Source organism: Podarcis erhardii (genome assembly GCF_964252035.2).
Source record: "Podarcis erhardii genome assembly, chromosome: 9".
In the NCBI taxonomy this organism is placed as follows: domain Eukaryota; kingdom Metazoa; phylum Chordata; class Lepidosauria; order Squamata; family Lacertidae; genus Podarcis; species Podarcis erhardii.
The window spans coordinates 47,736,018-47,762,429 of record NC_138512.1 but is presented as its reverse complement, the minus strand read 5'-3'; the positions used below and the strand labels follow the sequence as shown (position 1 = coordinate 47,762,429).

The 26,412-nt window shown below is 39.5% G+C and overlaps 1 protein-coding gene across 9 annotated transcripts in view; it reads left to right on the top strand.

Moving 5' to 3' along the window:
* Positions 1–26,412, top strand: part of PCDH10 (protocadherin 10) — a 55,409-nt gene that overhangs the window by 7,458 nt on the left and 21,539 nt on the right. For 4 of the 9 annotated variants that reach the window (XM_081876086.1, XM_081876085.1, XM_081876084.1 and 1 more), the window contains exon 4: positions 11,446–11,751. The exons of 4 other annotated variants lie outside the window; for them this stretch is intronic. In XM_081876086.1, coding sequence (XP_081732212.1) covers positions 11,446–11,751 — 306 coding nt within the window. Of the gene's footprint in view, positions 1–11,445; positions 11,752–17,906; positions 19,086–26,412 lie in introns of those variants that run through there. One more of the 9 variants, XM_081876082.1, reaches the window with a different exon arrangement.

The window sequence follows — 26,412 nt, the reverse complement described above, 5'->3', positions numbered from 1 at the left end:
TGAGGCCTTGGAATCCAATCTTTGCATCAAGTCACAAAAGTTCAAGGGGCTTCCTGTTGGTTGTTACAGCCACACCTTTCAAGGTGATCCTCTGAGGAAGTGTGTATGTCTCTCTTGCTAGAACAGCCTTCCTCAATTGGGTTCCTGCAAATGTTTTGGACTACATCTCCCATGAGCACCAGCCAGTGCTGGCTAGAGCTGATGGGAGCTGTAGCCCAAACCATCTGGAGAGAGGACATGAAGGTGAATCCCACCCTACTCAATTTCCTCAGAAGCACTGAGAGACGGAGTGGAGGCTGGCTGGTTGGTTTTTCAGCCCTTTGCTCTTCCAAGTGTGTTGTTTCCTTTGCTACAAGAAGCCTGGGTGCGTTGTAAGAAGGGGTTGGGTGGGGGGAGAGAAGAAAGCCTGTTCAAGGGCTGCTTTATATTACTGCAAGTCATTAATATGCAGACCTAATGAGACTTGAGGAAAGCCAAGAGCCTCTGAGCTCCCTGCTCCTTGCAGGGCTTCATGCTTAGTGAACAGAGCATCTATTTTGTGTCTGGGAACCTGACAAGAAACCAGCTCTTGCCAGAAGTTTACATTGGAACACAGAGCCGCTCTCTCTCCCCCGCCCTTCTTTTCTCTCTCTATATCTGGCATATGGTTCCCCCTACCCGGACTTCCAGATATATGCATTTTAGGCTCCTTCCTTCTCCAAGCTACCCCTAGTTCCTTTGCATCATTTCAGAGGCAGCAGTACTCAAGCATGATAAAATCCCCCTTTGCCCTCACCTCCCTGTCTGCTTCCTCCCCACCCCCTCCCAACACACATTTTATTGCGGTACTCATCTCTCTGAACATTTCAATCAGTTTATTCTCTCAACATAATGAACCATAATAACCAAATAGGAGAGAAAAGAATAAACATCTGTACAAAGGCCTGGAATGGAGAGGCAGAATGCGGGAATATAATCATCGTAATGCACATCAAGCAAAAAGCCATTTTAGTTGAGAAGCATCTACCAGTGTACTACACTTAGCTTTTTGTTGTTGCTGTTTTCTGTGTGTTTTTAATGGATTATCTGAAATTAGGGTATTTATGATGACCTGAGACTTTTTATCTGTTCTTGCATTGCCCTAATGCATTGATGCTATTTATTTGACAACATAGGGTCCAAACTTTAAAGGCTTCATTTTGTTTTAATCTAGTTATTTGTGATTTCAACACCAAAACCCAACAAGCTAAAATGCTTGAATTTAAACCAATTCTGATCCATTTACTTAAAAAAAACGCATGGTCTGTGGTATTCTTGACTTGTAGACTTGCCTGTTAAATTACAGGCTTGCGCAAATAAAGTGGAGAGGAATAAATTATATTGAACAATTTCTTTTGAGTCTAATTAGATTTAACATTTTGAATTGAAACTTTGACTTAAGTTAATAATTGAAATAACCAGTTTTGAGAAATTACTGCTAGGCATTTATGGCTATCGCTTTGCATAAGGATTTTTGCGGTATACTGACACTGTGTGAATCCATATTCATGGAGTGTCCTGGAATATCTCACCTTACTCCTGTGACTTTGGGATACATATATTAAGCTCTTTGATAAATGCAAGACTTCCATTTTCTTCACATAGGTCACGTTTTCCCTAGCACCCTTTCTAACAAGTGGATCCTGCTTTCACTCTCACTCCCGTCCATTTTGCCTGGTTTATTCTATGAAAGAGAGGGAACTAGTTTTCTTTGAACTTCAGTAGCTAACAACTATCTAGAGGAGTGTTCAAGGGCACTATATATTTTCTCTCATGTATACACACACACACACATACACACACACACACATATGAATGAAAAACAACAAAATTAAACTGCATTAAAGAAGGCTCTATATATGATGCAGCCAAATAGTAATATATAAATAAATGAATTAAGTTAAGTGTTTCAGCCTCCAACTTCATCAGTATTCTAAATATAAAAAATAAGAGGCTAAGGCTGGAATACTTAACTATCCCCATCTTCTTATCCACTTACTTACATATACAGGTGTGTGTGCTTGTATTATTTATTTATGGATGCAGAAGTTGTTCTATCCGTAGCAAATGACCACAATGTCTTTCTAATCCCCGCTTCCACTTTTGCTTTTAAAAATAGTTCATTTTCACTCTACATGTCTCCTAATGCTGCTCTCTTGCTTCACATTTTGCTTGTTTTCCTGATTCTGTTTAGTTTCATCTCATTCCAGAAGTGCTTGCATAATAGCACTGCATCAGTGATCTAATAAATGAAGTCACCTGGAAATTAAGGGGAAAAATACAAAAAACCTCAAGCTCTTTTCGTTTATGCCCTGTGTTTAGCATCAGGTAGAAGAAAATGCTGTAGTGTTCACTTTAGAGATGTCAGGTGTTTGTGGCAAGCTTGGAGAAAATGGTTCTTAGGGTTATGCCAGCAGGGATGCATAGCAACCATGGACCTGGTGTGAATCCTGTCTCTTGCATGGTGAATTCACTAGATAGCCTTAGGCAAGCCATTCACAGCATCTAACTCCTCATCTTCAAATAAGCACACAGTATACTTAGGTACACCCATAGGATTGCTGTAAGTGTTGCAGCTCGATAATCCTTGTGAAGTGCTGGAAACATTGGGAAATAATATACAAATATTAAAGGTTGTATACAGTTGGTGTCCCGCAGTTGATGGAAGGCAGTTAGTGGACCAGAGAGGGAGGTGATTCCCACTATAGCTCCCTGTGTCCCCAGGTCTTATCCATAGGGCCCACCAAAACCCTGAAGCAGATTTGGAGAGAAATGGGGGCCAAAAATTACCTCCTTCCCCATTCCACTGACAGATGCCTTCTGTTAGCTGATACCAAATGGTATCCTTAGAATACCACCCTTAGAATGTGCTATATACAGCTACTAAATATACCTAGATTTCCCCTTTTTCATTAAGTGTTTCAGCACAACAACCCATTACCTAATGCAACTAAGCTTAACAGTGGCGTCCTATAGATGTATAGTCATTGAGCTAAATGGAGCTTGCTTCCAGATAAGTGGGTCTATGATTGCCTCCTTAGTACATGTAATTGAAGGAATCCCATATTATTTCCCTATGTAGAAAGGGAAAGCGGGTTGGAACAACCTCCCTATGAAGCCAGGCTACAAAGTTTGGGGCTTTTAAATATATTGGGGGCGGGGGGGGGGAGTCAGCAAGGGACATGATTTCGTGGTATCAAATTATTTTTGGTGGGAAGAAAGTGGATAAAAGTTTTTCTCACTCTCTTATACTGCTGGAACCCAGTCCCCTTCAACAAACCTGAATTTTGGAATACAGTGGTACCTCAGGTTAAGTACTTAATTTGTTCCGGAGGTCTGTTCTTAACCTGAAACTGTTCTTAACCTGAAGCACTACTTTAGCTAATGGGGCCTCCTGCTGCCGCTGCTGCCACTGCTGCTTGATTTCTGTTCTCATCCTGAAGCAAAGTTCTTAACCTGAGGTAATATTTCTGAGTTAGCGGAGTCTGTAACCAGAAGCATATGTAACCTGAAGCTTATGTAACCCGAGGTACCACTGTACAGTACTTGGGAAGGACAAAAGGAAGCACTTCTTCACACATCCCATAGTTGAATCATAGAATCATAGAATCATAGAGTTGGAAGAGACCACAAGGGCCATCGAGCACATGATGGCATGTGCTACTGCAAGTTGTAGTGATGGCCACCAATCTGGCTTTGGACAGCTTGAAAAGGGAGGAATTCGCAGAGGATAAGGCTATTAGTCATATTCAAGGAGGGTGCCAACAACAAGGAAGATAAGACCGTCAGTGACTTATTGCCACTTGTTCTACTGAACACCAGTTGCTAGGGATCATGTGTAGGAGAGTGCTGTTTGGTTGTATTTAAGTATTTAAGTAGACTCAGTGAAGTTAATGAGTCTAACTTAGTTATAGCCATTAACTTGAATGGGTCTATGTTGAGTAGGACTAGCATCTTCCCAGTGTGTTTATGTTCTGCTTATGGGCTTCCTATAGACATCTGGTGAGCCACTATGAGAACAGAGTGTGTCATCCAGCAGGGCTTCTCTTATTTTCTTACGTTCTGTTTATACTGCCTGAATTTCCATCCCTCTGTGTTGAATTACAGATTGTAAACTCACTGGACATGGCTTTGCCTTCTTGTACTCTGTAAAGCATCATGGACACCGATGGCTTTATACCAGTACAACATAATATTATATATATTTTGTTTCCTGAAAGATGGAATGGTATATGATCTAAACAAAAGAGTCCAATTCCCTGCTGCAACTCACTGAAGTATTGTGGACTAGTTATTTGATTGAGATCAATTACAGCTCAGGAAAATCGTTGGACTGTTCAGTATATTCCCCACATAAATGTTTTTATTGGGGTTTTAGAGGGGGGAGGAATCTCAAGAGTCTAAAATAAAAAGTAAAAAAAAAAACAACAGGAAGAGTACAACAAAAGGAGAGAGAGGGTTGGGGGGAAAGACCCCAAAGTCAACAAATGAATCCTCATGCAGTAATTTTAGTGTAGACAATAAATTTGACACAAAGTAAGGGTGCTAGATTGTGACTTCAGGTGATATAATTGTGGTAGCTTTTGGCAGGATGTGCTCCATTAAATAAACACTTTCTGCATGTAGAATTATCTCCTGAAGATAAAGCTTTTTAGGAGTGCATCTAGTGGTGTATGTATGCCTCTGTCTTGGTGTGTGTGTGTTTTTTTTAATCCATGAGTAATTAAGTTCTTGGCTTCTCTTCTGAGACTTCCAGCATAGGTGCTAAGTACCACTCTCTGTGTTTGTTTGCATTTATGCTGTGTGATATGAGCACCTGTCTGCCAGGACTTGGACCTCAGCCACCACCTCATTGCATCTAGATGTTCACGAAATAAACATACAAAAAGTACGCTGACTTGAGAAGGCTAGATTTTTCACAGGGAAAGAAAAAGGCAAGGGATCTTCTCAAACTTGAACATAGCAACAGTACAGAATTTTTTTAAAAAATGGACTTGGATTGTAGACAAAATTTATGGCTTTGCTTTTGGGCACAGATCTGAATGAAACAGGGATAGAGTGACTGTCCAGTGTGTGATTGGCTGTACTGCAAGGATTTATGTTTAGTTTTTGTTTTTAAATCTTTGCTTGCATCTGAGCATCTTAAGGGAATTGCCATTAAAAAGCCAATGACCAAGGGGGTGTGTGTGTGTGTGTGTGTGTGTGTGTGTGTGTGTGTTTAATTTAGCAGGATTCTCTTGTCAAGGGATTTAAGGAACAATTCTTAGCTGCTCAGATAAGAACCAACAGGGTTCAGTTCTAGGAACTGGAAAGAGAATTGCATTGCTGTTACTGTGTGGAGAATGAGAAATGAAAATGCCAAAATTCCAAAGGAGAATATCTTATTTTTCATCCCAGGTTGTTCCTTGATTTGAATATCATTTTGGTGCTTTTATTTTCTGGGAAGACGTTTGTATCTGTTAGTTGTTTCCCTGTAGATGCTATCCTTAAGATTGTTCACAATCCACTGGTCTAGATTCTGTCATGACGTTACTGTAATATCTAGAAAACCTTGCGGTGACATAGAGCACAGATGGAAAAAAAGATGCATGTAGTTGAAAGCAAACTTTGAATACTTTTGCTGCCAAAGAGCTGGGAAGTGCCTTTTATTATTTAAAAATGTAACTGTTTTGGAGAAAGTAGGTGCAGTTGGCGGGTGGGAGGAGGGGAGGAGGAAAGAAAGTCTGGCATACTTATTACTTACAGTTGCAATTTTTAATTGGATAATTAGAGACTGATACTTTGAAGATTATTCAAAATCTCTAGAGGCTTTCTGTGCATACTTTTCTCTTTCTCGTCTTAATTTAATTTAATCAAGAAGGAACAAATCTCAAAAATGCCTAACGTTTGAGAGCAAATCATGTTATTTCATGTAAACTTGAATGCCTTATAAAGGCTTCATTATTGTGAATAGCTAGACTGCTTTAGCCCCATTGAATTCAATGGGATTGCACTTCCACACGTAGTTATAACCTACTTCCCTGTTTAAGTTCTCTTGCAAACTGGGTGTTGACTGGGGGAGGAGTTTCAAGCACACTCCTTTGTTACTTCAATCAATACTACTGTTGACTGTAGTCTTTATAATCATGGCCTTTTTGGTTTCCCTAGTTTATACCCCATGATATGGCTAGTGGCAGTGGAAATTGTTCAGAAATATAGATGGAGTGTGAGAGACAAATTGTTTGTTTGCTCGTGTTTTTTGTTTATAATAAATGAGATATTCTGAGGGATATTATTGACAGGTAACTTGTACTAGTTGTTAGAAGAACCCTTTTGGCACAGCCATTGAAAATCCATAACTCTCATTTACTTTTAAAATCCCAGTTTAACATGTAATGGAATTTCCCCCTTTTTTTTCAAATTCAATTACCATTTTTAATTCAATCTCCCCCAATGTAGATTTGGCAGAAATAGTAGATAAGTTAGCAGAGAGAGACTGCACATCATGTTAGATTTATGACAAAGTTGAGATGGAAGTGTTTGAGTGACTGAACATTTCCTTTATATATAAATCAGTAACGGGATTCTTGGTTTATTGAGAAGTCCAGAGGAAGCAACTACTTCCTTAGTCCTTGGCAGGGCTCTTTTGCACCGAAGTTTACCAAATAGTGAACAAGCTGTGTTTTAGTGGTAAATCAACAAGTGTTAGTGATAACACCAGCCAATCATTGACTAGTTGTTTATTTCTTGCAAAATAGCTCTCCAAGTCTAAAGAAATGTATAATTACTATGATTTCCGGAACATCATAAGCCACAAACATGTTTATTTGGTTTTGCTGGGTTTTTGTTTGTTTGCAAGAGGAGAAGTTACCCACATTCAGTCTTTTGGGGTGGTACAGGCTATAAATGTAATGAAATAGATGGTGTATGAAACCCAACCTAACACTGTAGCAGTTGCCCTCTATCCTAAATATACACTCCAGGCCATAAAAAGACTTTTGGTGACATTGCATAAATGGAAAATGGTATTATAAAACTTAAAGAAACTGGTTTTGTGCTTGGTGGTTTTAAATCACTTATTTGAAGCCACTGCGCTTAAAATCTGTCAGTTTTATGACTGATTGTTTCTACATCTGTCTTCAGAGCTGTTACAGAAAACAAAACTGCAATGCAATAGTGCAACAGACATGGTGCATAACAACAATTATAATATTCCTACTACACAATGCAACAATTCATTCAAAATGTATCAAAGAAAATTAAGACAGCATAAAAAGCAGGTTCCTGGGAACCAAATGTGGCCCACCAGGCCTCTGTAGGTGGTCCTTGGGATTCAGGCCACACCCCTTCCCCAGGCTCCACCCCTCACTGAACCTTCTCTGCATCCTCCTCTTGTGGTTTTACCTGTGACAATACGTCTTGCTTGCCTAGATGGAAGGTGGAGAGTGGCATGTATTGCCACATACCCCACTGGTACGTGGCTCCCAGAAGGTCACCCTTGAGATATTGTGGCCCTTGGGTTGCAAGAAGATTCCACATTCCTGGCATATATTACAAAGAGGCATATGACAAACTGTGAAAATAACCCTAAGGCAATGAGATTTGTATATAGCCACCCCCTTCCCCAACTTCTGTCCTTCTGTCATCTGTCCTAATGCAGAAGAATAGGGCATAGCAGGTGGAAGCAGACTTTCCCTGATGGTAGACAAGGTCTCTCTTTCTGTAAAGTAGAGCACAAAGCCCAATCTTGTTTTTTCCTCTAAAAGGTTTTCATTATTAAATATTACATGAGAGTGACAGAATGTGCAATCCTAAACACACCAGTTAGGGTATAGGTCTCATTGAATACAGTGTGACATGCTTCAGAGTAAACGTGCATAAGATTGCTAGCTTGCCATAAAACTACATTGCAATCTGATCTGGAAAAAAAAAACAAAAAAACAACAACACCCCAGAGCCAATTCAATTCCCAGACACTGAGCTATTCACAATCTCTCTGTTTACTGAATCTATGCATCACCAGCTGTGCTTCTATTGCTCCAATTCTAGGTCATTATGACACCATGAAGAAACACCTGTTAGAAACCATTTGGTAAAATGTCACCCTGTTATAGACTGCTTAAAAATGGGAGAATGCACAACTTGAATTAAAGTCTGCATTTTTGCCAGTGCAATTTCTAAACCAGAATCTTCATTTCTCTTTATTGTATTGTAGGATGTAATGGTCTGATCATTTCAGTCTTCAAGGTTTGGGTGGGAGAGACATTTTGTTTCTCCTATTGCTAAACAATTGGGATTTTGTTGGCTTTATGCTAGCAAAACCACATCTGCTAGCACAAGGAGAGCCACCCAGTTTTCACCACTGGATTTGGCAGTAGAAGTTGGTGGAAACCGGGTCTTGAAGAAACACTTTTGGTTGTGCAACCTGCCATTGGCTACAACCCTTAAATCCATGCTTGCCTAACTTACGTTTTGTGTGTGTGTGTGTGTGTGTGTGTGTGTGTGTGTTAGGATGTGACTCAGGCAAAGTTTAGCACCTGAATCACAAACATTATACCCCTGGGAATAGGGCCCATTGAAATCATGGTAGTTTTTCTGAGCAGACCAGCATTTTAAAAGTTCCTGTGGCTGATATCCAACATTAGTCATGTTCTGGGCAGACCCATTGAAATCAATGCACGAAAGTAACTACAGTCCGTTGTTTCAATGGGTCTATTCTGAATGTCACTCTGTTGGATAGCACCTGTTATTATCAGTTACCTGATGACATGGGAACTTAAAGTGCTTAACTAGGGTTTGATTATACCTATTTATAGTAGCTATTGTATCGTTTCCTATTTTGCATTATACTATATTATTGCACAGCATTGTACAACATGTTTAATTCACTGCATTTAGCAGCAAAAATCAAAGGAGTTTACAATTTCATAGATGTTTCACAACTGCAAACAGGTAGTTTTGAATTGGGGGAGAAATGACCTAGACAAGGAATATAATATAGTTTTACTTGTTTTCTCATGTCTTTGTGTCAGTTTCCAAAACTGAAATTTATTTTCAGAAGCCTTTCTGAACAAATACAGAGATTGTGACTGTAATGAAACTTGAAATCCTTCTGGATAATATTATGACTTATTTCTTTATATTTGCTTCATTTTTGATGAAATATAAATGTTAAGCTATGTTTTAAAAATCAGCTTTGCAATTGCAATATCTGCTGGAAAGTTACTAGTTGGATTTATTATATAAAGAGAGGAATATTGCTGGAGAAATGTTGAAAATGTCTCAGAATGCCTTTTCTGTCCACCCCTTTTCTTTACCATTGTGTCAGCAAAGAAATAAGCTAGCCATTTATTTCACAAACCATTTGCATGTCTCGGATGCTATTCCTCCCCTAAATCTTTAATCCCAGCTGCCGTTCACGTTTGCATTCCTCAACAGCTCACCGATTAGTAATTTACTTCCAGACTTCTGCATAGCAATTATCAGTAGAAGGTTACAGTCAAATCCAGACTTTGTATTGCACAAAGCTTAATTTAAAATAAAACTGTCATTATAAAGTGAGATTAATCTTGAGACAAATCCCCTTGTGTTTCTCTAGTTATCAAGCACTTGTTGGTAATTGGGTGGGATACCTTATTTGCAGAAAATTTGCTAAGACACTGCTTCTACTTATAAAAGCTGCAGCAGAATTCTTAATATGAATCTTTGCTTGGAGGGTAGTGTGGGTGGGGCTAGCTGATACTGACTTAGGACAGTGGCTACATAGTCTTTGCTATAGTAGACATTTCTCATCAGGAAAATGTAATCTGTAGGAACCAGCTGCCATTCCCGAATCCTGACACAGAGGAGCTGTACACTTTAAAGGTCTTGTGGCAGATTATTCCTTTCTCTGCAGTCCGCAGCCTGCCAACTGACTTGCAAGGCTGCCATGATGCAATGCCAGTGAGTCTTGGCTCTAGGTTTGGGAAATGACGATCTGCGGCTAACAGTGATGAACATCTGATGGTGGCCAGGCTGTGTGGATCATTTTGTTGGTGTTGAACAGTATCTTTAGTGTTAATGAGTTTTGGTGTTTTGTTGGAGCGGTAAGCTTTGTGTTAGGGAAGGGGTGTGTGTGATTTTATTGCTGCTGTTGTCCAGCCAAGTCAACACGAGGCTTTTTTCCACTGTTACATGTACAAATTCAGCTCTAAAACCTTTCAGTTCTTTCTCCAAGCAAAGCCATGAAAAACAACTTTTGACCACTGAATTCTTAAGCATGCAGTAATATCACTCTTGAGCAAACATCGGTTATTCCATTCCACTCTTAATGACTTCAGCCATCACTGCTCCTTCGAGAAACCTGTCCTAGTGCCTTAAAGGAATCAGTCTATTGAAATGCCTATCGGAAGATAGTCTCACTTGTCATTTAGAATTCTAATAGCTTTAAAGGATTTGTAAGCAAACAGTTTCATGTTGGCAGGGACCAGTGTTTGCTGGTATAGAGTAAGCATTAACACGTTTGTCAATAGTATCTGGATCTTTGTCGCATCAGGCTTCAGCTACCCTTAGTGCCACTAATTAGAGTAATTTCACAATAGGCTTTTTTTTATAGCTACTAATGTGGCTTAAGGGACTGTAAAGTAGATGGTAGCAGAAAAAATAACTTGGAAGAAATGGTGCCAAAGTCTGGATCTTTTAGGTCATGTTCCTTCCTCCAAAATAAAGTCCTTAATCTTTAGCCTATCTGTATATTGACATTTTCCACTAGTCAAACAAGTGGAATTTCATTCCACTTAGTTACATCCCTTTCTCATCTTTCCTCCCCACTATGCCACCCTTTTTGTGTCATACTAACCCCTTGTTGACGACTGTTGGGCATCAAGCCACTGCCATTACCATCAAACACAGTGGGACCAGCTCCCAGATAGCTTGATGGAGGAAGTTCGCAAGATTTTATATTATTATTATTATTATTATTATTAATAATAATAATAATAATAATAATTTATTATTTATACCCCGCCCATCTGGCTGGGCCTCCCCAGCCACTCTGGGCGGCTTCCATAGAAACCAAAAATACAGTAAAATCCCTGAACAGGGCTGCCTTAAGATGTCTTCTGAATGTCAGGTAGTTGTTTATCGCTTTGACATCTGCTGGAAGGGCGTTCCACAGGGCGGGCGCCACTACCGAGAAGGGCCTCTGCCTGGTTCCCTGTAGCTTTGCTTCTCGCAAAGCTTTCCTGTCATCTTATGCTTGCTTTGCCATTTGTGGAGCGTTCTAGCACTTCCTTTCTTTTTAAATGAAGGTGCTGTCTTTTGAAGACTGAATGATCAGATTCTTTATTGGGAGAATGAAGGTGATGAAAAAAAAACACCCAACTCCTTTTTGATCACCATACATCTATCAGCAGCTGGTCATGATGCTGAAGATTATATCTACAGTTTTTCTCTCTTTCCTGCTTGTAGGCATGGATCTCTTCTCTAATTGCACGGAGGAATGTAAAGCCTTGGGCCACTCGGATCGGTGCTGGATGCCCTCTTTTGTCCCTTCTGATGGACGCCAAGCTGCGGATTACCGCAGCAATCTTCATGTGCCCGGTATGGACTCTGTTCCAGACACTGAAGTGTTTGAAACACCAGAAGCCCAGCCAGGGGCAGAGAGGTCCTTCTCCACCTTTGGCAAAGAGAAGGCCCTTCACAGCACTCTGGAGAGGAAGGAACTGGATGGACTGCTGTCTAATACACGAGCGCCTTACAAACCACCATATTTGAGTAAGTACTGTTCAAAAGGCTGCTAGAGAGTTTTCCCTTGATGGGAATAAAACTCCATTCCCCAGGGTGCTTGCTAGGAATAGAACAGTATACCAGAGGCAATGGGGGGAAGAAGCCCTGAATCCCTTTGGATTAAGAACCACTGAAGAGAACAATGTTGATATATTATTATTATTTTTTAAAGAAAATGCCTATGGCATTTTAAGTTTGTAACTTCTAGGACCTTGTTGAAGAAGGATTTGTTTTTTTAAAATGCTGTTTTTGGAACTGTTGCCCTAATGAATTTTTTAAAAGTAAATAGTTAGCAAGACAAGTATTTCCTCACATTTGTAAGCTGTTTGTGGTGCTTCTTCACTGGGACTACTTGTGGTACCAAACTTGTTTTGTACCCAACAGCTGCTTTGTTCCCCATTGAGCAAGGCTTGGCATTCATTCTCCGATTCATATTTCTCTGCTGCTGCTGCTGCCATCGTCTTTTGTTCTCTTGACCATCCTTCATGGGATGAACTTTTAACAATCTTTTCTGGAGCTTTCTGAATTCTTGAGACCATTGTAAGTATGATGGCGCTTGTGTGTGATACAGAAGATGGTGCATAGGGTTAGGGGAAAGAGGAGAATTCCTTATTCATTTCCGTGCCAAGTGGAGTGCCTTGAAATCACTCTTTGGCCCGAGATTCTACATTGCAATGCTTACCAGCCCATTATGTTTTATTAGAAGATTGTAAAGTCTTCCCTTGATTATAAGTGCTAAGGATGAGTCTGTGTGTCTGGAAATGAAGAAAACCAGTGCCTTCATTTAGGAAGTACAGTGGCTGCAAAGGTTGCAAAGATCTTTCTGAAAGAAAGAAAAGCAAATCTAATTGATGAGAGTGGTAATGTCACCACTGAAATACAATATAGCAGTGCTTCCTTTCCTCAGTTCTGCCCTCCCCTCCCCAGTTCTGTCCTAGAGGGATCCCATCTTAAAGCGGGAATTTATGCTTTATTTATGCTTATTTTAGCTTTTAGACTAAGAAGCCAGACATAGCAGAAGCTTCTGATTCCAGCTTTGTATATTTTAGTTTCTAGCAGCTGATGTTAAGGCACATCACTTGTTCCAAAAAGAAAAAGAAAAAAGCCGAAACACCATCTAGTTGTACTTCTTGTACCTGCTGGGTTACCTTTGAACTTAATGATCTAGAGGAGGATTGACAGATCTTTTTTTCACTGTTCAGCAGATCAGCCATTCCAAATGCACCCTTCACTCTAGAGATAGTACTTCAGCCATGCATTCCTAATAACCTTTTCATGATTTTAGGTCATATGTTTCAGACCTGTAGCATTGTACATTTCTTTAAGGTGATGCCTGAGCTTGTTCAGTTAAGGTAGTGTATCTTTTTTCTTCTAATGGCTGAAAATGGACAGCAACTTTGCAGTGCCAAACAGCTATAAGAGGTTTATCATCCAAATCCAGCCTGTTCCTGTTGCTTCTGCCTTTTTAAATCATAGACCAATCTGCATAGCTGCCCCTCTAGTTTGTTTATTTTCTCATAAATTGTGATGTACATTTGAAGATTTTTAAGCCTGCGCAATGTGTTGGTGGTATCTGAAAGTCATTTAAAGGGGAATAGGGATTCAGGGCTGTTTTTTTTTTTTTTTCATCTAGACTTCAGGCAAAAGCTATATTAAATCTAAAATCAGGCAGGTTTCCCCCTACCTGCAATTAATGTTTTCTTTTGTATGAAGTTAGGTTTTGAACTTCATAACAAGCAAGAGTTATTTTAGAGAGAGAGGTAGGTGAAGGAGAAGAAACCAGTTATTGAAGAGCACGATGTTTCATAGAGTTGAGAAAATATTTTACAATGAATAATTTCTTTTTTGAACACAACAGAGAGAGAGAGCCTATTTTCAGTTGCAATTCTAAGAGAAGCAACCAAGTTTATTCAAGTGGTAACTAGAGTCGAGCTATAGTGACCACAGGCTAATTAAGTTTAACATTCTCTTGGGGCAAATTGTGCCCCCCAAAAAGTATCAAGGAACTGTTGAAAGCTACAAAGGGGATTAAAACAAACAAACAAACAAAGCTAATTTAGAAAACTCTTAACAGAGCAAGGTATGCTACCCATGTCTGCAGCTGGGGGAGGGAGGGCAGCCATACTTGACCCTACAAATAAAATGCCTATTGTTTAAATTGTGTTATTTCTTAGCTTCAGGATGGGAGGAGAGAAATATATTATTTGCATATTATTAAACAAGTTTAATTATTCAAAGGATAAAGAACAAAGCAATCCCAGAAACAGAATGGATAAAGTCTAGAACTTCAGTCTGTAGTTCCACTGGGACTTTTGACTCTATTAATTTCCCAAGAAGCAAGTTCCTAGGATTGAGGGAGAGCTGCCCCCAAACTCACACTGCCTGTGCTGAAGCCTCTGGGTGTGCTTGAAAATGTTTTCCCGAGCAGCCTTTGACATGGGAAACATACATTTGGAGAAATGATAACAGGGAATGGGAAGGGGGGCAGTGCAACAGGCAGCAGCTGCAGACTTAATCCCATCATGAAAGCTCAGGGATAGTGAAGCAGAGCTGGTGAATGGCCTGGCGAGAGTGTTTGTTGTTGAAGAGGTTGTGTGGCAGGAGGAGAACTGTAGGGCCATATAGAGAGGTTTGAGAGACCACATTTGGCCCATGGTTTCCCCACTCCTGTGATAGCCAAAGAATGTATACTTAACCAGAAATGTAAAAGAGGCATATACATTCTGCACCGCAAAACTTCAAGATGCTAAATAAAGCTTCACAGAGTAAGTCAGGTATATGGAGTGGGTTAGTGAAAATTACAGCTAACTCAATAAAATATAGCATATATCTCACATAACTAATAAATGCCCAAGCCTAGCAGTTGCGTGTTTAAAAGGTAGTTGGAACAGCATAAAAATAATTTAGTTTAGCAGAGATCGACTCATAAGATTAAGCAGATTCCAAAGTAGCTGTTATGACAGTTGCATTCATTTTATCTGTTCATGTCAGGTAATTAAGAGGCCGCATCTGAGAATAAGAAGTCAAGTGACAAAGTGCTGGAACATACTAACACATTAAATAAAAATAAGTTGCTTATACCAGATGGTATTCATCCAACCGTTGCATATGATTTTCAGGGGGGAAGTTGACTTTATTTCCAACAGAAATAGTCCTGTCCCTTGTTCTAGATAAATTAAACTAGGAAAATATTTTGGTTTGCAATGCTTTATAATTGCTGTGGTTATCAAATCTCATCCATTTAGAATGGCACTATTAAAAATTCAGGAGACGTCATAAGGATTGAGAGACATGAAATGTCTAAGAGAAGAGTAGTCCTTTTCCTATCTGGCGACATTTGTAAAGACAGAATATGGGCAAATGGGTTCTGGGTCATACAGATGCAAAGCACAATTCCTGCAATGGTAGGAATGATAAAGTCTGTTGAAGCAGAGAGGACAGACAGCAGAAAGGGTTAAAGGACATGAAGTGGAAAACCAAATGGGAATAGAGTGGGAAAGGAGACAGTAATGAGTGTATAAATGGCAGGGAAGTTTTCCCCTTCTCCCATATGGACAGAAAGAATCTTGAGACTGTTACATATAATGTTAGCCCCAGATTGTAAGTATCTAGATAATAACGGTATGTTGCGGAAGCTCTGTAGCTCAGTGGTGTGCAATCAGTTCCAACATCTCCAGCTAGGGTTATGAAGCTCTCCTGTCTGGAGCCTTAAAAAAAGAGTAAATGTGATATTTATTCTTTTGGAGTTATTTAATGATATTAAAGAGTCAAAAACCAAGTAATGGGATTCTAAGATTGGACTGAGACCAAAACGGAAGTTCTGTGAACTTACCTCAGAAGCAAGTCCTATTGAATGGGACTTTCTACAGTCACTAAAAGAGATAATTAATCATGGCAAAGACTTGGGACTAGATGTGCTGATCGATAGCTGGCTTTAAAAAGGTTTTCAGGTTGCTTGTCCAGCCTTTGGGAAAAGTGACCAAAGGGCGTTTTATTAGACTCAAGTTGGCATCTGCCTATAAAACGTGAGATGAGGAGCTGATGCTAAGTATTTGATACAGCCTTGGCTCTGGTCTGTTCAAGTCAGGTAGAATGTAATCATATATTGAAAAGCCTTTCTTCTTCTTCTCCAGCTGAAGAGATAGGAAAGGTTGCACTCCAGGTGTTGTTGAACTATACCTAGCTAGCATGGCCATTGGTCAGGAGTGATTTCAGTTGCAGTCCAAAATAGTGGCGGGCACCAGGTTGGGGAATTTTGAGTTAAGCATAGGCTGAGTCTTTCCAGATCGCCCGTCTCACAGCCGCCACATGTTTTGAAAGTCACTCCTGAAGGTCAGTGCCCCTCTGCAGTTAAAGAGGCTACAGTTAAAAGTGAGGATGAAGAAAGTCTTTTATAATTTGTGATGGCAACAAGCAGAATCCACACAGGGCTTTTATTTAAAGATTCTCTGTATTTGAACCAAACCCTTGCTGACTTCAGTGGGATTATTATGCTACTCAGACGAAACCACATAATTCAGATGTTATAACCGCAGCCTGTAATTTGGCCATGGATAATGGCATGGTCAGAAAAAAACTTTTGAGAAGACAAGCTTTCAAAATAACAACTCATGTAAGTGTCTGGACCATATCAGGATGTAAAAGAGACCTTTTACTATGCCAGATATACTATGTGCAGAATTTCCCACATTTAGTCCACCTGCATTTTGAGATATTAAACCTATAATTCTATACATACCATACCTAGCAGAAGCAAGTCCCACTGGCCATGCTGAGATGTTCTTCTCAATAAACATGCATATGACTGCCTGCAGTTCTAAAAATCACTGCTTTTAAATAAATAAACTAATCTTTTTTTCAAAAAAAACCAACCAAACAAATTGAAAAATTTTCCCCATACCAAACTAGTGTTGTTGTTCATTTTTATGGGTTGTAATAATGTGATCTTGTAAAAATCATTTATTAAACTGTTATAATGTATGAAAAGATTTTCTATCTCATATTTTACCTCTTGTTAGTAATCTTAAGGAAGCAGCTACTTGCCCTCTCAGAGGGCCATAGCAATGGGATGGTTGGAATAACGGGCAGTGAGGAAATAGTTATGTTGAAATATCCTCAAAAATTAACTTCATTTTGGGAATAAAATTACATATAAATAATATTTATTCCATGAATATTTTGCATTCTGCTTAAAAAGAACAAGAAAAACAGGAAGGGGAATATATCCACTTTTCTAGTTTTAAATATATGATTGACAAAGCAGCTATTTTATGCAGCTATTGCAGGAGCTGCTTTGTGTGGTAAAGATGCTGAAGAGAACTTTGCAGTATGATGTCTCTATAAAATGCAGCAAGGACAGAGATGATTCAGTGCCATTTGCGTAGTACTTTCAACCACAACGACTATAAGCTTCTTTGCAAACCCAAGAATAGATAACGTTAGTTCATCACCAGAGGTGGAAAAATTATATATGTGCTCAAGAAACCATTTAGCTGCACAAAGAAACTGAAAATTAACAACTGTATTAGGCAAACCAGAAATATCACAAAATAGCATGCCAGCTTCCACATTCTCCATAACTCATGGTCTGACAGCTTGCCATCACCTCTGTAAATTGGCAAGAATGATTTTAGCGTATTATGGATTGTTATGGTTGTTTTTCGGAATTTCAGGTATATATCTTACTGAAAAATGGCACTGCACCACACTTTTGAGATAGTACTAAAATGAGGCTGTCAAAATGATTTCATTTACTATAATTCAAGTAGTGGAGATCTTAAATAGGATATGGAATAGTTGCTCTTAATTTGGGAGAACATGAGTTAACAGGGTACACAGCTAGAAATTTGTAAGCATTAGCATTACTGATTCTTACTGAGCATTCCCCAACCCCATAAATGCCATCTTTATTTGTCCTTTCTGCTTGGAACACCTTCCATGGAGTATGGAATCCATTGATCTCAAGGAGGTGTACAGTAGAGCTTCCTGTTGCAATGTTTTTCTTGTTTTTGGATCTGTATGATAGGGAGGAAACCCAGCTGTTAGTAGTTAATTTATCTCTCAGCAATATTTTCTAGGTATCATATTTTAAATTTGTTTAATTTATTATGTTTTTCCTAATACTCTGCCACTAATATCTTAAGGTCCCTGGTTACAAAACATCCACCTTCATTTAAGAAGACTTCCTTTCAACTACCTTCGTCCTGCAGAAGAAGCAACTGTATGAAGAACAGAGAATTAAACTAGCTCTTGGAGAGGCCCCTGTTTATGCATGCATAGGAATACAAGCTTGCATTGGACAAATCGGTTGAGATAAAAAAATACTGTGAATGGGTTATGATTTGTAATCAAAGAGATTTAGTTGTCCTAAATCTGAATCCAAACCTTCTTCCCCCTGGTTTCTGTTATTCAAAACTAGATTTCATTTTTATACCAAAGATAATAGTTACACAAACTTAATTAGCAAAGGATGTTATCATAGTGGTAGAACATGTACTTTGCATAGGTTAAATTCCTGGCATTCCGTTTGTTTTTGTTTTTAAGGATCAGACAGCAATAAATGTGAAAGATCTCTGGAAGAACCTGAAAAGCTGCTGCCAGTCAAATTAGACCAGGCTTTGTCACTCTGGTGCCCACAGATGGTTTGGACTAAAACTTCCCTCAGCTCAGCCAGTTGGGCTTCTTGGAGCTGATGGGAGTTGTAGACAAAAACTGCTACAGGGCACCAGTTTGGCAAAGGCTGCATTAATCAATGCTCAGCCAAATGGACAAATAGTCTAACCATGTAAAAGTCAGTTTCTTATGTAATCACCATATAAAATACTTGTGTTAGTTTTGGTTAATAATGTTCTGCAGTAAATCATATAGTGCTATGCTAGTGCTCATCTGTGGAAAGGTAGTGGTGGGGAACACACAATAATATTTGAGGCATAGTGATTGAGAGCAGCCTTCTCGAAATGTGAAGCAGAAGATTTATCTGTGGGGTTAAAAGCACAAATGAAAATAACATTCACTTTGCCATAAGTGTGTATTTAATTTATGTACCCGTAGAGAAAAATGGAAAAGGATGTATGTAGTGTCAAAACTAAAAAGGAGAAAATGAAGCTTATCTACCTAAATGACTGCCAACGCTATTTTAGTAAGAACGAAAATAGTTAAGTGCTACATTATATAATGAAGAACATGAATAAGTCAGGACTAAAGTCTTCAATATAACAAAGTTGTTAGGTTTAACATGCATTACATTTGTCATTCATCTACCATGCATTTTCTACTCTGTGGCTTGCTTCTGATCCACATTAAAGCCTCACTCTCGTGACTGACATGTGGGCTGTTGTGATGAGCATGTTATGCAGGCAATTGTGCCTGAGTTAAATGTATTTTAGATCTGGGGTATGTTCGGGGACATTGTCGCAACCAAAGATACATTTTGTGCCCTATCCACCCACCTGGCTTGTATCATGAGCAACTGCTTCCCATAACTGGAATTAAATATTCACACACATTGCAGTTTCTTGGCAAACATATTTGCATACTTGAACTGGCGTTTTGATTTATTTTAAAGCAGAAAATTCTCAAAGCAACTTTGTTTCTGTGAGGGGGAAATGGAAGGAACTGCATAGGTTTAGCATGAAGAAGAGAAGACCAGGAGAGGTGAGGGGTGGGGAGAGAGAAAGGCAAAGTTGACTACGCAGCAGCAGCTTGCTGGAGTGAGGTGGCGGAGAAGTCTGTACTGTGTGGGCACATCAGCCAAGCCGATCCGGCACTCTCAATAAACCTACGACTGCACCCATTTTTCTCTCCCTCTTGCTAAGCTGTAGCGACCCTGCTGTGGGAAGGTCAGGTGTATGGCCATGCCTCTCTCTGCTGGCTGCAACAGATTTTTATTTAGTCATTTAGTCACGTCTGACTCTTTGTGACCCCATGTACCAGAGCACACCAGGCACTCCTGTCTTTCACTGCCTCCCACAGTTTGGTCAGACTCATATTTGTAGCTTCAAGAACACTGTCCAACCATCTCGTCCTCTGTCGTCCCCCTCTCCTTGTGCCCTCAATCTTTCCCAACGTCAGGGTCTCTTCCAGGGAGTCTTCTCTTCTCATGAGGTGGCCAAAGTATTGGAGCCTCAGCTTCAGGATCTGTCCATCCAGCTTCAACAGATATCAATCTTCAAATACCTGAAAGGCTGTCATACCTAGGTGAAGTCAAATGGGTTTTTTGCTGCTGCCTCAGGGGAAAGGACTAGATTCAGGGGACTGAATTTACAGGAGGATGGTTTTCAGTTGAGTACTAGGAGAAATGGTAAGAGAAGTTCAATGATGGAAGCAGATTACTGAGGGAAGTGGTGGGCTCTCTTGAAAGGAAAATTCAAATGGAGACTGTGCAGCCATTTGCTGGGAATGCTCTCTAGCTCTGGATTTCCTTCATCTTGCAATGAGATGGACTAGGAGGACTACTGGATTCCCTCCATTTCTGTGATTCCACAGCAAAACATTTTTAATCAATCTATCTGGAATACATTAGGAACTAAAGCAGAATTTAATTAAAAGGCAGGAGCTACTGTTTGAATGTGTTTTTGGGAGGGGGGTTATTGGTTTGTTTTTGTTTTTGTTGCATTGTGTATTTTTGTATTCTCATTTTATGTTTTTCTATTGTGAACCACCCTGGGGATCTTTTGATGAATGGCATTATACAAATTTAATTAATAACTACTATTACTATTACTATTCAGCACTTCAGCATGTCCCCAGAAGTGGTCCAGAAGCCAACTCAGCTGTTGTAATAGGGGCCTCCCAAGCGTTGAATGAGTTAGCACTCCAGCTACCATGTTCTGAACCAACTGACAATTTCACATAGCATACTATACATTGCATTTGATGTGGTAAATTCCTGGCTCTGATCTGGCACACCAAGCACTTTTTTTCACCCACCCACCCAGAACATACCAATTTGGGCAGAAACTGGCACAAAAAGTCAAAGTAGACACAGCACTTGGGGATTCTAATGGAGATGCAAATTGTCCCCTCCTCAGTCATCAGATTGACCATATGATGAGCAGGGTGGAGACAGTTGTCCCATCTGCAGTTTATCTGCATGGATCAGAAAAAGAGAGGAGAGGCTATATGCCTCTCTGTGTGTGCCCCCCAACACATAGTTAGCAAGTGACCCACGCAAAGCTGGTCAAAGGTAAAAGTTGCCCTCAGTTAAAATTTTAAAATACCAAGCACCTTGTGTTGCATTAATTATGTGATTAGTAATTGCATCATTATTGTTAAACCAACAAATACCAGGTAAGGGAGGGAGGGATGGGCCTCTTCCTGCATTCCTTTGAGTGGAAGGGTGGGATATAAATTTAATAAATATTTTACCACAGTTTTAGCCTGTCAAGTTTCCCAAGCGAACACAGAGACTTAGCTAGCTACAACCTGCACATGGCAGGTGCTGCAGAGATATTTGGCCCATCATTTCTTAATTTAGTACAGAATTTAATGTATTTAGCAGAATTTTGCTTGGACAGAATGTACAGTAAATGGCTTAAATATGCCAGGTGGCTATGTTTTCCTTTCCTTCTTGGTACGCAGTACCTTCTTTTCCTCATTTGTGATTTTACAAGAAGCAAAATGAATTGATTTCTTTTATGTAAACTGCATTTAAATAATAAATTATAAAAAGAATTGAGTTGTTTATATTTGTAGTAGCCTGTCCTTTAACAAAGAATCAGAGCTGTCTGGCCCCTTTTGCCATCTTAAACCCGGGAGGCAGTAAACATTTTGTTAGGCCTACCTGTGTGGGGCACAGAAATCTACAGCGTTAAGTTTGCCCAATTCTAAATCAAAGTCATTGTGTCAGTACCTTTTTGTAGTTAAATAAAACAAGAGCTCAGAAATATAGCTTGCGGTAACAAAGCACACTAATTGTTGTTATGATGGCCTAGTGTCAGCGATGAAGAGGATAACAAGTGGCCTATTTCAGGCATAATATGACTCATCAGTGACTTAGACATTGCAGTGAAGAGTATGCTAATCACATATTTAAACAATACAAGCTTGGAAAGGATTGCAAATCTTTTGTGGAATGCAATTAAGTACTCTATAATCTTGATAAATTAGAAGGACGGGCTGAAATTTGATAGGATAGCACTTCAAAACACGATATAATTGCTTTGCTTTTGAACACAAAATCAAAGACCGAAGCGGATAAAGAAGTGACACACACAAAAAAGAAGAAAATAAGGACGAGTAACTCAAATGTGCAGAAGTCTAAGGAAACACTGGCTGGATTATGATAATGCTGTTATCTGAAGATCTGTGCTGTAATAAATAACAGCCAGCATGGATTGAAAGCATCATTGTGGATATGTGAACTCATTTGGTACCTTTAAGAAAAGAGTGCATGCAGATCCCACCTGCAGCATCCCTGCCAGAGACCTTCCTGTGTTGAGTATGGGAGCCTTCAAACTTCCTCATAGTGCAGTGGTACCTCTGGTTAAGAACTTAATTTGTTCCAGATGTCCGTTCTTAACCTGAAACTGTTCTTAACCTGAGGTACCACTAATGGAGCCTCCCGCTGCTGCCGCGCCACAACCACGAGATTTCTGTTCTCATCCTGAAGCAAAGTTCTTAACCCAAGGTACTATTTCTGGGTTAGTGGAGTCTGTAACCTGAAGCGTCTGTAACCTGAAGCATCTGTAACCCGAGGTACCACTGTATGGGAAGGTCAGGCAGGAGTATTGCAAGAAGGGCTGGCATATACATCCTTCAGGCACCATGCCTGAACAGGGTTGATGTTTCCTGCAGATTAAAAGAAGAAAAAAGGAACTTGAAGCATGAATAAAACTTGGGTGCTAGACAGAAGGATTTGCTGAAACATTCTCCTTGCCATGTTAACTTTCCATGTGCAGGGATTTTTTAAATGCATTGAAATCACTGAAACCATCAGTACCAGTTGCATTTTAAATTGGTTACTGTTTTTGGAGGAGTGCACATGTTTTCCCCAAATATGTAGATCTACTCTTTGCTTTTTCATTTCATTCCCACCAAGTGTTAATGTTTATTTCAGAAATTGTATTTTAAGTTGAGAATTGAAAAGGGTGAGAATTGATTTGTTAAGACTTTTATCACATTGGGTTTTTATAGCACTGTAGTCCATGTATCCCTGCAAAGCTGCACCTGAATGTCTATTGACGCTTCAGATTGCCTGGGGGAGGATTTTTATGTGGCCAGATGTGTGTGTGCTTGTGGGGAGGGGCAGAGATCTGAGAAATGTTGGAGGGTATGTTTCGATCTTCTCTGGCACGACTGCAATGGTATGTTGGATCCATGCCAATATCCAGCAAAATATAGGAAAAAATGAGAGACTCGTCTTTTGATGTGCATATATTATTCAGCTAACCCTTTGGGATATATTTTCACTGTTACTGAGCGGCAAACTTAGTGCTGCAAGGAAAACGTCGCATTTCCATTGTAAAATGCAGTGGGGTTTACTTTAAGAATATAGGTAACAGTAGCAGGACTATGGCTGGACAGGAGATGGCTATGAATGTTAGCTTTTCCAGAACTTTTCTACTGCATCTGGAGAACAGTTTGGTGGAGTAATCAGATGGTTTGGCGAGCTAGCCCTACACATGAAGAGGAAGAACTTCCATTGCTGTAGTTGATTTCCAGGATACAAGTCTATTTGGAGAATACCCACTGACAACCCAGGTCCAGAGGATCAACTCTGAAGGGAATGGTACCCCTTTGGGTTGTTTCTTTTGGATGTGACAAGGGCAAGGACACTTTCCATGAGTTATTGCTTGTAGGTGGTCTTACTCCTATGTGACAGAGTGAGCAGTTGGCGGGGCAGGGATGTGAGTTAACCTTTCCTCTTTCAACTGCCTTGTCATCCAAATGTTCAACCACATCCTTAGCCAATTTCCTGCTTTAATGTATTTAGATTTCTTTCTTTCTTTCTTTCTTTTCCCTCATTGACTGCTTACATTTCTTTTGCTAAAATTTGTATACATTTTCTCATTTGGACATGACTTCCATTTTCTGAAGGAAGCCTTCTTTCCTCTATTAGCTCCCTTGAGTCTGCTAGTTAACAACATCAGCATACTGTTGACCCTGGTTGGACCCTTCCGGATCACCACCTTAGATTGACTAGATGGAATAGCTGGAGGGCCTTTTTTTTTCATCTGCCCATGCCAATGGAGGCTAAAGAAATACTGGTTTCATTGGTATCTCAACATTCTTCTGCATCCTTGTGGCAAATATTTGTGTGCTTTGACTGAAATAATCTATATTTAATAAATGGCATAAAAGAAATAAAGCAGAGACGATGACATGTTTATTGTACAAACTGGAGTTTTATATTGTATATGTGTATCCCTATATACATAAAAATGTAAGACAGTCACCATGTAGCCCCAATTGGAGGATTTATAAAGAAGAATACGGTAGGATGGTGGCTTCATAACTAGCAGAAGTTGAAGAGGGTGCTTAGTAGCTGCAATGTGTGTCATGGGTCATAAGCAGGAACTCTAAACACAATAGGCAGGTCCTGTAAAACCCGTCTTTTATTTATATGCATGAATTTTTAAAGTTTTTATTTGTTTGTTTTCATGTTCATACTGTGTTGTAAGTCTAAGTCAATTTTGTGAGCCAAGTCAATAATATTATTAATAGCAACAGCTTTATAAGTAATGAGGGCTTGTGTCCCCTCCCCAATATGTGATGGACTGATAATTCCAAGGGGCAGAACTGTAGTAGTATGTCCTTTGGCATCTTCAGTGAGAGAAGGTAGACTGAAGTTAAAAATCTCAAGGGCCCAGAAGGGAAAGTGTCATGCAGGCATGTTGGCTTGAAATCTGGACAGCAGGGCTGGTCTGCCCATGAGTCAATGTGAAGCAGCTGCATTGGGTGGCAGAAATTTCATGAGAACTCGCATAAGGTCTCACAAAATTTTGTAAGAATACATCATCGTCATCACTGTTTCACAAGCATTGCAATCCAGGTAAGGGAGTCTGCAGAAGTGGTGCAGCAGCACGTTCTTGTTTTATCCCAGGCAGAAAAATGAGATGCATCACCCCTGCTGGACAGACTGCTGAGATGGTAGGACATGGGATTATAGGATCTGGGAACATGAGGAGGATGTGGTGAAGGTTGTGCAGGTTGGTTGCATATAACCTGTGTTGTTTACATTGGGGGAATAGAGTGGAAGATCTGCATTTAGGAAAAGGATAGGGATGATGCTACATGAAGATGTAGAAAAGCTATGCTAATACATTTTGATTTCAATCCTATGCCCACCTATCTGAGAGTAAGCCCCATCAAACTTAGTGGGACTTAGGTCTGAATAGATATTCATAAGATTGCACTCCAAGTTAATTGCAGTCACATTTATCTCACTTCTAGAAAGTTTCTTTAAGCTTTTCTTTTAGCAGGTATTTTGAGCAGTTATATGCAAGCTTGGCAATTAGTTAAACGTTGCTGCTAGTTAGAGAGATCTTGAATATGTGCTAATATGTGCTTAAAGAAGTCACCACAACAGAAGCACTGAATAATCAGTTAAAGCCTCTGAAAGCATGGGATAGCTGTCACAAGATAATCAACATCAGAGGCTGCATTTCAAATATATCAGTGTGCAGTAATTATTTGCAATATACTGTTGAGTTGGCGGTGTTCTTTATGGAATGTGTAGCATGGTCAGGATAATTGTTTATGTATTTCTTTACACAACTTTTTTCATCCCCCGCATGTTGAAAATTTAGGAATAGGTTGAAGTACATTACTTCACACTACTGACCATAAAAAACCTAACATTTTATGCTGCATCTGGAATATCAGGATCAGATTTGTCTCATTCATATACATATATATATATATATAGATATATAGATATGCACACACATACACACATACATACAGTGGTACCTCTACTTACGAATGCGACCCATTTTGGGGTGCCATTCGCACCCCAAAAAGTCCGTAAGTAGAGTGCAATAGAGCACTTCTGTGCATGTGCGAAGTGCGCAGATTGCTTCTGGCGTGCTCGCGGAGCGAAACCCAGAAGTATACACTTCCGGGTTTGCTGCGTTCACAACCCGAAAATCCACAACATGAAGCGAATGCAACCAGAGGTATGACTGTGTGTGTTTGTATTCACACACACACACACACACACACACACACACACACACACACACACTTATATTCTAAACATTAAATGCTTTCTTAATTGTCAAGAGCTCTCCTAAGGTAAATCAGTGGTATTAAGTGTTTGAAATGAATGCATATGAACAGCATAGACCAATGAATATTAACTTGGTAGCAAGTTCGGTGATGCTTAGTTGCAGGTAAGTGTAGATTAGATTTTAGCCCCAGAATGTAGTTCTTACAAAAAGGCTAACATAAAGAGGACTTTTTTAAAATATATATATATATATATTTATTAAGAGTTTAAAGATTACAAAAAGAAAGAAAAAAATAAACAAATCAATATAATACAATACAAAAACAGAAACAAAAACAAAAACACTACATATAACATTGAATTAACAAAACAAAACAAGAACAATTAAAAACACTTCCAATATTTTCAAGCTTATCTTTCATTCACTTGTTTCATTGACTTCCTCACGCCTCCCTTTTTGTATTCCACTTCAATTAACT